The 13,251-nt window shown below is 37.3% G+C and overlaps 1 protein-coding gene across 26 annotated transcripts in view; it reads left to right on the top strand.

Moving 5' to 3' along the window:
• The window catches only part of SLAMF6 (SLAM family member 6), a 113,773-nt gene that overhangs the window by 20,050 nt on the left and 80,472 nt on the right, over window positions 1–13,251 (top strand). For 4 of the 26 annotated variants that reach the window (XR_011247733.1, XR_011247720.1, XR_011247732.1 and 1 more), the window contains exons 8-12: window positions 226–269; window positions 8,626–8,684; window positions 11,755–12,002; window positions 12,606–12,669; window positions 12,979–13,122. Coding sequence is in view for 12 of the 26 variants with exons in the window: in XM_069545747.1 (XP_069401848.1) it covers window positions 226–269; window positions 11,263–11,422 (204 nt within the window). In the remaining 14 variants the exon portion in view is untranslated. Of the gene's footprint in view, window positions 1–225; window positions 905–979; window positions 2,802–8,625; window positions 8,685–11,262; window positions 12,003–12,605; window positions 12,670–12,978; window positions 13,123–13,251 lie in introns of those variants that run through there. The other 22 variants (XM_069545877.1, XM_069545899.1, XM_069545888.1 and 19 more) reach the window with 15 other exon arrangements.

The raw sequence follows: 13,251 nt of genomic DNA, 5'->3' as shown, positions 1-13,251 counted from the left end.
CTGTTTATTTTTATTTGAAGTATAGTTGATTTACAATGTTATGCCAATATCTGCTGTACAGCAAAGTGATGTGAGCTACTTATTTTTCTTTTAATTTAATCTTACCTTAGGCTGTGAATATCCCTGTCTGCCCACAGTGATTTCCAGACACCTCTATAACAACGAGGAACAGCCTGACACTCTGGTTTCTGTTGACCTTCTTTATTTTTCTCTTTTTCCTACTAGAGGAAGCCCATTTATTCCAAGACAACTGCCCATCACAACGTCGTGTAAGTTTCTGAAAGACTTCAAAGGAATTTCAGAATTACATATCTGCTCCTGATCCCATGAGAAAGAACAGAGCTTGGTTTCTGCCTGACAACATAATTTGAATATCTAGGATTATCAGACTTGAATCTGCTTACCCAGATCAAACATTTAAGGAATAACATCATTTCCAGAATGTGACCCAAATAACATTTCTTAATTTGCTCCGGGCCAAAATATACATCAGATAATATGCCTGCAAAAATTCTCAAAAAGATACTAGCAATCTGAATTCAACAAGACATTGAAAAGATCATACATCATGATCAAGTGTGATTTATCCCAGGGATGCAAGGATTTTCAATATCTGCACATCAGTCATTGTGATACACTACATCAACAAATTGAAGGATAAAAATTATATGGTCATCTCAATAGATGTAGAATAAGCTTTTGGCAAAATTCAACACACATTTATGATTTTTAAAAAACTCTTGGGGAGGGTGGTGGGAGGGGGGTTCAGTATGGGGAATACATGTACACCTGTGGCTGATTCATGTTAATATATGGCAAAAACCACTACAATATTGTAACATAATTAGCCTCCAATTAAAATAAATAAATTTTTTAAAAAATAAATAAATAAAACTGAAAAAAATCCTCTCCATAAAGTGGTCATAGAGGGAAACTACCTTAACATAATAATCGCTATATATGACAAACCTTGGAGAAGGAAATGGCAACCCACTCCAGTATTCTTGCCTAGAGAATCCTGTGGACAGAGGAGCCTGGTGGGCTGCTGTCCATGGGGTGGCACAGAGTCAGACATGACTGAAGCGACTTAGCATGTGACAAACCTGAAACTAACATCATACTCAACAGTTAAGCTGAAAGCATTTCTTCTAAGATCAGGAACAAGACAAGGATGTCCACTCTCACCACTTTTATTCAAAATAGTTTTAGAAGTACCAACCATGGCAGTCCGAGAAGAAAAGAAAAGAAATCCAAATTGGAAAAGAAGCAAAATCATCACTGTTTGCAGATGACATGATACTACACATAGAATATTCTAAAGATGAGACCAGAAAACTACTAGAGCTCATCAGTGAATTTGGTAAAGTTGCAAGATACAAAATTAATGCAGAGAAACCTGTTACATTTCTATACACCAACAACAAAAGATCAGAAAGATAAATTCAAGAAATAATCCCATCTACCACAGCATCAAAAAGAATAAAATACTTAGGAATAAATCTACCTAAGGAAACAAAAACCTGTACTTCAAAAACTATAATACACTGATGAAAGAGATCAAAGACCACACAAGCAGATGGAAACATATACCGTGTCCTTGGATTGGATGAATCAACATTGTCAAAATGACTATATTACCCAAGGCAATCTACAGATTCAATGAAATCTCTGTCAAACTGCCAATGGCATTTTTCACAGAACTAGAACAAAATGTCTTAAAATTTGTATGAAGACACAAAAGACCCTGAATAGCCAAAGAAATATGCAAACAATAAATACTGGAGAGGATGTGGAGAAAAGGGAACCCACCTACACTGTTGGTGGGAATGTAAATTCATACAGCCACAATGGAGAACAGTAAGGAGTTTCCTTTAAAAAAAAAAAAAAAAACTAAAAATAGAGCTACCATGAGATTCATCAATTTCACTATTGGGCACATATCTGAAGAAAAACGTGGTTTAAAAGAATATAAGCACCCCAACATTCATTGCAGCATGATTTACAATAGCCAAGACATGGAAGCAACCTAAGTGTACACCAATAGAATAGATAATAAAGATGTGGTACACTTATACAATGGAACATTACTCAGCCATCTAAAAGAATGAAACAATGCCATTTGCAGCAACGTGGGTGGACCTGGAGATTATTATACTAAGTGATATGCAGATCTTTTTAACAAATGATACAGATGAACTTATTTACAAAGCAGAAACAGATTCACAGACTTAAAGAATGATCTTACGGTTACCGGGGGGAAAGGGTTAAAAAGAAAAAAACGAGTCTGGCTATTGACTTTCTCTTAGGTAACGAAGCAAATGGACTCATGGTTGGCAGAGAGGTTATAATTCAGAAGACCACCAGTTCTCTCCTTTTAGAAAGCAGCAGGACTGTGACTCACTGGGAGGGAATACAGTGTGTTGGTTACGCGTATTTTCTCTGGAGTTGACCCAATGCTCTTATCATAATACATCATTTACTAGATGTACCTCCTGGAACATGTTACCTAACCTCTTCCAGCTTTGGTCTCCTACACTGAAAAAGGAGGCCAGCAGTGGATCAGCCCTGTTATACAAATGAAGGACTTAAGTTATCACTGGCTTCAGTCCATGGTGTCACAAAGATTCAAAGACGACTGAGCGACTGAACTGAACTCAGCTTCTCTATAACCAGGCCCTTTGCACTCTACCTCCAATGAGTGGACTTCTCCACTTTTCTCCAAATCTGCAACCACCATCCGATGTACAACCATCATCCTTTTAACCTGAATGCTACAATAAACTCAGAGCAATTCTCCCCAATATTTGCTCTTGGCTCCCTCAAATCCATTCTCCATGACATAGCCAAAGTATTGTTTTTAACATAAATCAGATCCTTCACTTGTCTGCTTAAAATACTTCAAGACTTCCTAATGCACTCAGGATAAAAGTTGAATATACATGGCTTTAGACAGTCTGGCCCATCCCACCCTCAACTAGCATCATTCTTCCTCCACTATCTCTATTTAGCCTTTGAGATCTTCTTTTATCTCCCTTATTAGAGGAAAGAATGATCTATGTTAACAGACCTATTTACTTCTGCCTCAAGGCCCTTCCTCTGCCTGCCTGGTTTCTCCTTATTTTTAGGTGTCAGCTTACCTATGTCACATTCCAAGAGACACCTTCCCACGCCCTTCTATCTGAAATCCAGCCCCCTATTACTCTATCACACCTTCTATGTCATTTATTATGTGTCATTAAATATTTATTTTCATTTTTTAATGTCTGTTTTTCCTACTATACCATAAGCTCTTCAAGAAGAGGGACCATGATAATTTTGTTTATCACCATATCCCTAACATATAGCAAGTGTTCAATAAATATTAATAAATAAATAAAATGGAGTTGTTTATGAAGTAGTGAAGTTTTGTGAGAATTAAGTAAAACAATTCACCTGAAACTCCTAGCATTATGGTTAGCAAATAAAAGAGCTCAATCAATTAAGAGCCAGCCATCATTATTGTTGTATTCTTAACTGTTTGTTATTATTATTATTATTATTAAATTACATTCACCTGAACTAGTATAATCTTCTTACAGGCCTTCAGCACAATAAGAAAGGAAAAATGATACACTGTCTGTGTATACTGTTTCTACATTATTTCCTATCCTATCTCTGCTCAAATTTTCTAATTCCATTCATTCACCTCATCTGAGAAATAATCCTCCTTTTCCCCAGGGTTGAATCCTCCAATTTTTAAAAAAATGTTTTATTGAGGAACAACCGACATACAAAAAGCTGTGCATTCTTGATGCAAATAGGCTGATAAGTTTGAAGATAAATATACACTGATGAAACTATAACCACAATCAATACTGTAAATGGTAATATATCATCACATCCAAAAATTTCCTCCACTCTCTTTTTAATTTTTAATTTTTTGTGTGTGATAAGAGCACATAAGATCTGCCCTCTTACATTTTTAAGTATAAGTGCAATATTCTTTTTTTTAAGTTTTTTATTTTTTAAATTTTAAAATCTTTAATTCTTACATGCATTCCCAAACATGAATCCCCCTCCCACCTCCCTCCCCATAACATCTCTCTGGGTCATCCCCATGCACCAGCCTCAAGCATGCTGTATCCTGCGTCAGACATAGACTGGCGATTCGATTCTTACATGATAGTATACATGTTAGAATGTCATTCTCCCAAATCATCCCACCCTCTCCCTCTCCCACAGAGTCCAAAAGTCCGTTATACACATCTGTGTCTTTTTTGCTGTCTTGCATACAGGGTCGTCATTGCCATCTTCCTAAATTCCATATATATGTGTTAGTATACTGTATTGGTGTTTTTCTTTCTGGCTCACTTCACTCTGTATAATCGGCTCCAGTTTCATCCATCTCATCAGAACTGATTCAAATGAATTCTTTTTAACGGCTGAGTAATACTCCATTGTGTATATGTACCACAGCTTTCTTATCCATTCATCTGCTGATGGACATCTAGGTTGTTTCCATGTCCTGGCTATTATAAACAGTGCTGCGATGAACATTGGGGTACATGTGTCTGTTTCAATTCTGGTTTCCTCGGTGTGTATGCCCAGCAGGGGGATTGCTGGGTCATAAGGTAGTTCTATTTGCAATTTTTTAAGGAATCTCCACACTGTTCTCCATAGTGGCTGTACTAGTTTGCATTCCCACCAACAGTGTAGGAGGGTTCCCTTTTCTCCACACCCTCTCCAGCATTTATTGCTTGCAGATTTTTGGATCGCAGACATTCTGACTGGTGTGAAGTGGTACCTCATTGTGGTTTTGATTTGCATTTCTCTAATAATGAGTGATGTTGAGCATCTTTTCATGTGTTTGTTAGCCATCCGTATGTCTTCTTTGGAGATATATCTATTTAGTTCTTTGGCCCATTTTTTGATTGGGTCGTTTATTTTTCTGGAATTGAGCTGCAGAAGTTGCTTGTATATTTTTGAGATTAGTTGTTTGTCAGTTGCTTCATTTGCTATTATTTTCTCCCATTCAGAAGGCTGTCTTTTCACCTTGCTTATATTTTCCTTTGTTGTGCAGAAGCTTTTAATTTTAATTAGATCCCATTTGTTTATTTTTGCTTTTATTTCCGGAATTCTGGGAGGTGGATCATAGAGGATCCTGCTGTGATTTATGTCTGAGAGTGTTTTGCCTATGTTCTCCTCTAGGAGTTTTATAGTTTCTGATCTTACGTTTAGATCTTTAATCCATTTTGAGTTTATTTTTGTGTGCGGTGTTAGAAAGTGATCTAGTTTCATTCTTTTACAGGTGGTTGACCAGTTTCCCAGCACCACTTGTTAAAGAGATTGTCTTTACTCCATTGTATATTCTTGCCTCCTTTGTCAAAGATAAGGTGTCCATATGTGTGTGGATTTATCTCTGGGCTTTCTATTTTGTTCCATTGATCTATATGTCTGTCTTTGTGCCAGTACCATACTGTCTTGATGACTGTGGCTTTGTAGTAGAGCCTGAAGTCAGGCAAGTTGATTCCTCCAGTTCCATTCTTCTTTCTCAAGATTGCTTTGGCTATTCGAGGTTTTTTGTATTTCCATACAAATCTTGAAATTATTTGTTCTAGTTCTGTGAAAAATGTGGCTGGTAGCTTGATAGGGATTGCATTGAATTTGTAAATTGCTTTGGGTAGTATACTCATTTTCACTATATTGATTCTTCCGATCCATGAACATGGTATATTTCTCCATCTATTAGTGTCCTCTTTTATTTCTTTCATCAGTGTTTTATAGTTTTCTATATATAGGTCTTTAGTTTCTTTAGGTAGATATATTCCTAAGTATTTTATTCTTTTTGTTGCAATGGTGAATGGAATTGTTTCCTTAATTTCTTTTTCTACTTTCTCATTATTCGTGTATAGGAATGCAAGGGGTTTCTGTGTGTTGATTTTAACTATAGGCACAATGCTATGCAGTAGATCTCTGGGACTCATTGCTCTTGCATAACTGAGCCTTTGTATCTTTTAACCAACACCTTCCCTATTCCACCTGCTCTACTCCCCCTCTTCCTATACCTTGGTAACCACCATTCTGCTCTCTTCTTCTATAAGTTTAATTGTTTTATATTACTCATATCAATAGGATTGTATACTCTTTGTTTTCCCACATCTGGATTATTTCACTTGGCATAGTGTCCACTAGGTTCATCCATGAATTTCATGTCCTTTGTATATATATACTCAGAAGTAAAATGGCTGGATCATGTTGTAGTTCTATTTTTCAATTTTGGGGAAATGCCATACGATTTTCCACAGTGTCTGTACCAATTTATATTCCCACCAGCAGTGTACAAGTGTTCCCTTTTCTCCACATCCTCCTCACCAACACTTATCTTTTGATTTTTTTCCTCAAAGTATAGTTGATTTACAATGTTGTGTTAGTTTCAGGTATACAGCAAACTGATTCAGATACAGATATATAGATATTCTTTTTCAGATTCTTTTTCATTTAGGTTATTACAAGACATTGAATGTTGAACTATACCAGTTCCTGTGCTATACAATAGGTCCTTGTTGTTTGATTTTTTAAAATAATTGTCACCCTAATAGGTATAAGGTGATGTTTCATTGTGGTTTTGATTTGCATTTTCCTGATGATTAGTGACGTTGAGCATCTTTTCATATACCTGTTACCATTTGCATGTAATATATTTTACTAACCTTTTACATTCAGCTTATGGCTATCCAGTGAGTCTCTTGTAGAATGAATATAGTTTGATCTTTTTATTGTATCCATTCAAGCACCTTTAAGATTTTTGATTGAAAAGTTTAGTCCACTTACATTTAAATTAATAAGTAATTATTGGGCTTCCCTGGTGGCTCAGAGGTTAAAGCGTCTGCCTGGAATGAGGGAGAAACAGGTTCGATCCCTGGGTTGGGAAGATCCCCTGGAGAAGGAAATGGCAACCCACTCCAGTACTCTTATCTGGAAAATCCCATGGAAGGATGAGCCTGGCAAGCTACAGTCCATGGGTTCGCAAAGAGTCGGACACGACTGAGCGACTTCACTTTCATTTTCACTAAGGACTTACTACTGTCATTTGTTAATATTTTTTATTTTGCTGTTTTTTTGTTCTTCTTTTCCTCTCTTTATGATTTGATAATTCTTTGTGCTTATATGATTTGACTTCTTTCTCTTTTTCTTTTGTGTATCTCTTTAGGTGTTTTTTTGTGGTTACCCTGAGGCCTATATATAGCATCTTATAACAGTCTATTTTAAGCTAATAATAGTTTAACTTTAGTTGCATGCAAAACTCTTCATAGAATAGTTGCATTCAAAATTTTCTCATTACACAGTTTGCTATTGATGTCATAATGCATATTTTAAAAATTGTGTATCCATTAATAGATTTTTATATTTATGGTTAATACCTTTATCTTTTAACTTTTATACTAGAGTTAAAAATGACTTATGTGGCACTATTACAATATTACATTATTCTATAATTGTCTATATACAGATCTTCCTTGAGTTACAATGGGATTATGTCCCCAAAAGCCCAGTGAAAGTTGAAAATGTCATAAGCCAAAAGGCATTTAATACATCTGCTGCTGCTACTGCTGCTAAGTCGCTTCAGTCGTGTCTGACTCTGGGCGACCCCATAGATGGCAGCCCACCAGGCTCCCCTGTCCCTGGGATTCTCCAGGCAAGAATACTGGAGTGGGTTGCCATTTCCTTCTCCAATGCATGAAAGTGAAAAGTGAAAGTGAAGTCACTCAGTCTTACCTTAAACTGCTCAGGATATTCATGTTAACCTACAGATGGGCAAAATCATCTAACACAAAGCCTATTTTATAATTGAGTACTGATGAATTCTCATGTAAGTTATTAAATACTGTACTGAAATAACTAAATGGATATATGGGTACAGAATGGTTATAAATGTATCAGTTATTTGCCTTCGTGGTCATGTGGCTGACTGGGAGCTGTGGCTCACTGCCCTTCCCAGCATCACAAGAGAGTATCATATCACACATTCATAGTGGGGAAAAGATCAAAATTCAAAGTATGGATTTTACTGAATGCATAACACTTTCACATGATTGTAAAATCAAAAAATTGTAAGTTGAACCATTAGGGATTGTCTGTGCTTACCTTTATCAATGAGATCTATACTTTCATTTGCTTTGGTGTTGCTGTTTAGCACACTTTCATTTCAATATGAAGAATTTCCCTTAGCATTTCCTGTAAGGCAGATCTCCTTCAGTTTTTATTTGTCTGAGAAAGTCTTTCTATTTCATTTCTAAAAGTTTTTCCAGGTATAAAATATTCCTGTTGGCAGTTGTCTTCTTTCAGAACTTTGAATATATCATTCCACTCCTTCCTGGACTGCAAGGCTCCTGCTGAGAAACCTTTGACAGTTTTGTGGGAATTTACTTGTATTTGACAAGTCATTTTTCTCTTGAGGATTTCAAAATTCTATTTTTGACTTTTGACCATTTAATTACAATGTATCTCAGTGTAGATATTTTTGGACTCAACCTATTTCTATTGCTTTAACCTTCATGAATCTGGATATCCATTTTTTCCCAGATTTGGGAAGTTTTCAGCTATTATTTCTTTAAATAAGCTTTCTGCCACCTTTCTCATTCTCAGGTTTTATGTTCCACTGGGGTGCTAGAACCTCTCAGCTGGACTCTGGAGCACTCATAAAGGTATCTTTGTCCATGAATGGTTGTTAAATTGGTGTTTCTGTGGTAGGACAAGGACTAGAATCTCTTATTCCACTATCTAATTGAAGTCTTTCTAATATATCTTTTTAAAGTGTATCTTTCTCTGATCATAAAATAACAAATATATTATAAATAATTCCAACATTCCACAAGCAAAAAATTGCCTAATCTATAAGATAACCACTATTAATGATTCCATATTTTTAATTTTTTTATTTGGCTGTGCTGAGTCTTAGTGGTGGCACAGAGGATCTTCAACCTTCATCACAACAAGTGGGTTCTTTTAGTTACAGCACACAGAATCTTTAGTTGGCAGCATGTAGGATCTTTTAGCTGTGGCATGCCAGATCTTTTGTATAGTTGCAGCATGTGAATTCTTAGTTGTGAGATGCAAACTCTTCATTGTGGCATGTGAGATACAATTCCCCAATCAGGAATCAAACCCAGGCCCTCTGTATTGGGAGCATGGCATGTTGGCCACTGGACCACTAAGGAAGTTCTACGATTCCATATTGAAAGAACAACTTTTTTACCAGAATGGAATTTTTTTAGAACTTGCTTTTTTTTTTTTTTTTGGCTTAAGAATATTTCTTAAACAATTTTTAAATGTCAAAACATGTAGCTCTACTACGTTCTTTTTGCTTTTGATTAATTTTTTACCTATAGATAGTTAAAATTCAAATAGCACTTTAAAATGCACATAGCAACTAGTTACATCTCCAATTGTGGTGGGTGGGGGCTGCTGTTTAGTCGTGGCATGAGGGCTTCTCATTGCAGTGGTTTCTCTTATTGCAGATCATGGGCTCTAGGTGCACAGGCTTCAGTAGCTGTGGTGCATGTGCTCAGTAGTTGCAGCTCACAGGCTGAGTTGTCCAATGAATGGGATCTTCCTGGAACAGGGATCAAACCTCTGTTCCCTGTGTTGGCAGATATGTTCTTTACCACTGAGCAACCAGGGAAACCCTGTTTGGTGGATTTTAAGCCAACTAAATTCTTCCAAAATTTAAAAATTTCTTTAAACAGCCCAGGACTTTTGGAGAGGGCCCATGTGCTAGAGACTATGTAATGGAGACCAGCTCTCAAGACCTCAAGATTTAATGGGAAGGAGTGGGAGAGTTGAGTAAGGAAGAATGGAAATAATGATGGGAACAATAAATGAGCAAAACAAAATTCACTAAAGTTAAACTAATCTCAAATACTGGCTATTAATTAGGGCTTTCCTGGTGACTCAGATGGTAGAGAATCTGTCTGCAATGCAGAAGACCCAGGTTCAATCCCTGGGTCAGGACGATCCCCTGGAGAAGGGAATAGCAACCAACTCCAGTATTCTTGCCTGGAGAATTCCACAGAAAGAGGAGCCTGGCAGGCTCTAGTCCGTGGGGTCACAAAGAGTCCAACACAACTGAACGACTAAAACACACACTGGCTATTAATTATATTATCAATCAGAACAGGACTGAGAAATTTGTTCAGGAAGAAGGAAGGGCTTCCAGTAATAGAGTCATGGAGGAATCAAAGAAAAAAGAAGGGTTATTTCTATGCCCATGCAAGATGGCCTAAAGTTTTGGGGAGATTTCTTTCAGTAGAGAGTGCCTTTTTCTCAAGGAGATCAAGAAAAAAATAAGATTTCCAAGGTCTTTCAAAGGGGAAAAAATGAGAATCATGTGGAAGTCAGGGCAGGTAGAGAAACGTGTTCAACATCTAGGATACCCAAAAACAGCAAAAAACAATTAGAAATCATGGCATGAAAGGGACTGCTAAATCAAGAGCAGGAAATCTACCAGAATTCACCTTAAGTCTGGATAGCACTAGGGAATCACTACTAAAACAAGAACTAGGAATGTGTCTATAAATACCTAAGAGATAAATAAGAAAAGAGCTAATAAGAAAAACTAAGCTTACATTTCAGTATAGACCAGGAAATAAAAGATAGACTTCTTGATTCTTATATTTCCTTGAACCTTTTAAACTTCCTCCATATGTATTACCAATGACACACTCTTTTCCTTGGGAATCTATGACACCAGATTCCCCTAGCTTTCCTCCTTCCTTATTAGCTGCTTCTCAGTCTCCTTCTGAACCCCTTCACCTATGCAGGACCAGTAAGGACTGGAGCTAAGGCTCAGACATGAGCCCCTTTTACTTCTCCACCTACATGTTCTTCTTACATGATGTTAGTCATTCTCATTGCCTTAATACAATTTATAAGCTAATGGTTCCCAAATTTAAATCTTAACCCTAACCTCTGGCCTTACCTCACAGACTGTCTATTTGGAATCTCAACTCTACCCCTAATTCACATATCAAACTTAAGATGTCAAAAAGGAAGGGTAAAAAAAAAATCTCTAGATTTAAAATCTCTGTATTTCCCTCTCCAAGCCTTTCCTTCTGCTACTGTTTCTCATAAGAGTAAATGGCTCCACTGCTATGGGACATTCTCAGTCAGAGGTCTCTCTAGGCCTGAAGACCACCCAACACTCACCATGTAATTAATTACCTTTTTCTTTCTTGCGGGAGACAAAAGGAATTAACCAACTGGAACTAATCTGCTATTCTGCAGGCAAACCCATGAAGACCTGCATGCTCCATTCCCAAAAGACAAATTTTGTAATCAGGGAAGAAAACATGCAATGCCTACGAAATTTCTACCAAAATTTTTATCCTTGTCCAGAAAGCAAGCTTATTCCTTAATAAAATGGAGGAAAATGCATCACCATTAAACTGCTTTGATTGAAGTAAGACAATTGTGATTGGCTGTCCTGGAAAGGTAATAAAAAGGAAGAAAAGTCCTTTTCCCTTTTAAGCAGACCCCAGTCACACCAGTGGCAGTTCCAAACCTTTGGCATGGCCTTCAAGACCCCTACTACCATGTCACCCCTTCTTTCACAGCATCCCAATCACACTGGTCTTCATTCAGCTCCTAGAAGTATCCAAACTCTCTTGCTTCTATGGCTTAACAGAATGAGTTCCCTCTGCAATACTTTCTACACACATACACACAAACACACACAGCACATACAGCAGGTTAGCTAATGCTTATTTTGTCTTCCAGACCTAGCTTCTACATAATTTCTCTGGAGAAGTCTTCAACACATTCATCCTCATACCCAGTTAAGTCAGCTGTCTGTTATATAATCTCATAGCTTCCTGTAGTTCCTCAATTATTTATAAAGCTTATAATTTTATAAGATTTTATGTAATCTTATGGTTGATATATCCATATATCTAGACATATATCTCCACTGGACTTGAAATTCCAAGAAAGTAGAAAATTCTCCAGAACCTCACGTGGTATCTCAGGTACTGTAAGAGAAACCCAAGAGCCTTCTTGTGAATTTGAGAAACTAAAAGAGTTGGAAAAGCTACACAGTCTTTTCCTCATTCCTATCTTTTGGGTATTGCCCATCCTTCTACTTCCCTCGGGGCCAACAGATAAAGACGGAGGAGAAGATAACTCAGAATCAATCAGTGAGTGCTTTAGAAAAAGTGGCCCAGGATGCCATAAAGTATTGTAGAGGTGGGGAGTGGCCAGTATGAATGAAGGAAGGACTAAAATATTCCTTGGCATACTTTCTTACTTTCTAAACCAGAAATCACAAACTAAGAGTTCCCAGGCACTTCAGTGGTTAGGACTTTTACTATCATTGCCAAGGGCCCAGGTTCAATCCCTGGTTGGGGAGCTAAGATCCTGCAAACTGTGCAGCAACAAATTAAAAAAAACATTCACAAACCGGAAGCTGGAGACCAAGATTCTATCTACAGGTGTTTGGTCCCCACAGTGCTTTTTTAAAAATTAGTAACATGAAAATAAAATTTATAAGGAAATGCAAAAACAAAATAGTAACATGAGAAATTGGAACAATTCACTTAAAGATCCTGATTTTTTTTTTTAATGTTTGCCAGATATCTGACCACAGTGGAACCACATTTCTACAGGGAAACAATTATCTGGTGCTGAGTAGCATTGGTGAGTAGCATTAATCCTAATCTAAATGGGACTGGCACTCTACACTTCATCCCTGGCCTGGCCTGCCTGTTTCGTTCATTCATTATATCTGCCTGGTAAATGTTTAAGTTTTCAATTCCTGGACTAAACCATGAAGCTTTGCCCCACATCATGTTGGTAAAAGGGGCAAATTAGCCACACCCAAAATAACAATGCTTGATCTTCCTTACCCACTCTCCAATTCACCCTCAAAACAATGCTTGGACCCTGTGTGGCTTTAGAATGTTTACCTGAAGTTCTTAGTAAAGAACCACCCAACCTCTCCTTCAGGGTACAGTGTATGAGAATACTGCTGCAGATGGACTTGGGACAGAGAGAAGGGAACCCTGTTCCAGGGTCACTAGACAGACATTTCATCCTGAATTTCAAGGTGGTGACAATGGATTGAGAAATGACTTTTCAACTAGAGTGGAAGTGAGTATGACCTCTGACTTTCCTCTTCCCAGAGATGGGCTATAGATAATTCCTGTGTGAAAGAAGGAGAGGAACAAAATCACTGATCGTTTACTATCAGAGCACCAGAGTGAATGGCATATGTCCAAA

This window comes from Ovis canadensis, chromosome 1, assembly GCF_042477335.2.
Source record: "Ovis canadensis isolate MfBH-ARS-UI-01 breed Bighorn chromosome 1, ARS-UI_OviCan_v2, whole genome shotgun sequence".
Taxonomy (NCBI): domain Eukaryota; kingdom Metazoa; phylum Chordata; class Mammalia; order Artiodactyla; family Bovidae; genus Ovis; species Ovis canadensis.
This window is presented reverse-complemented; position numbering and strand designations above follow the sequence as displayed.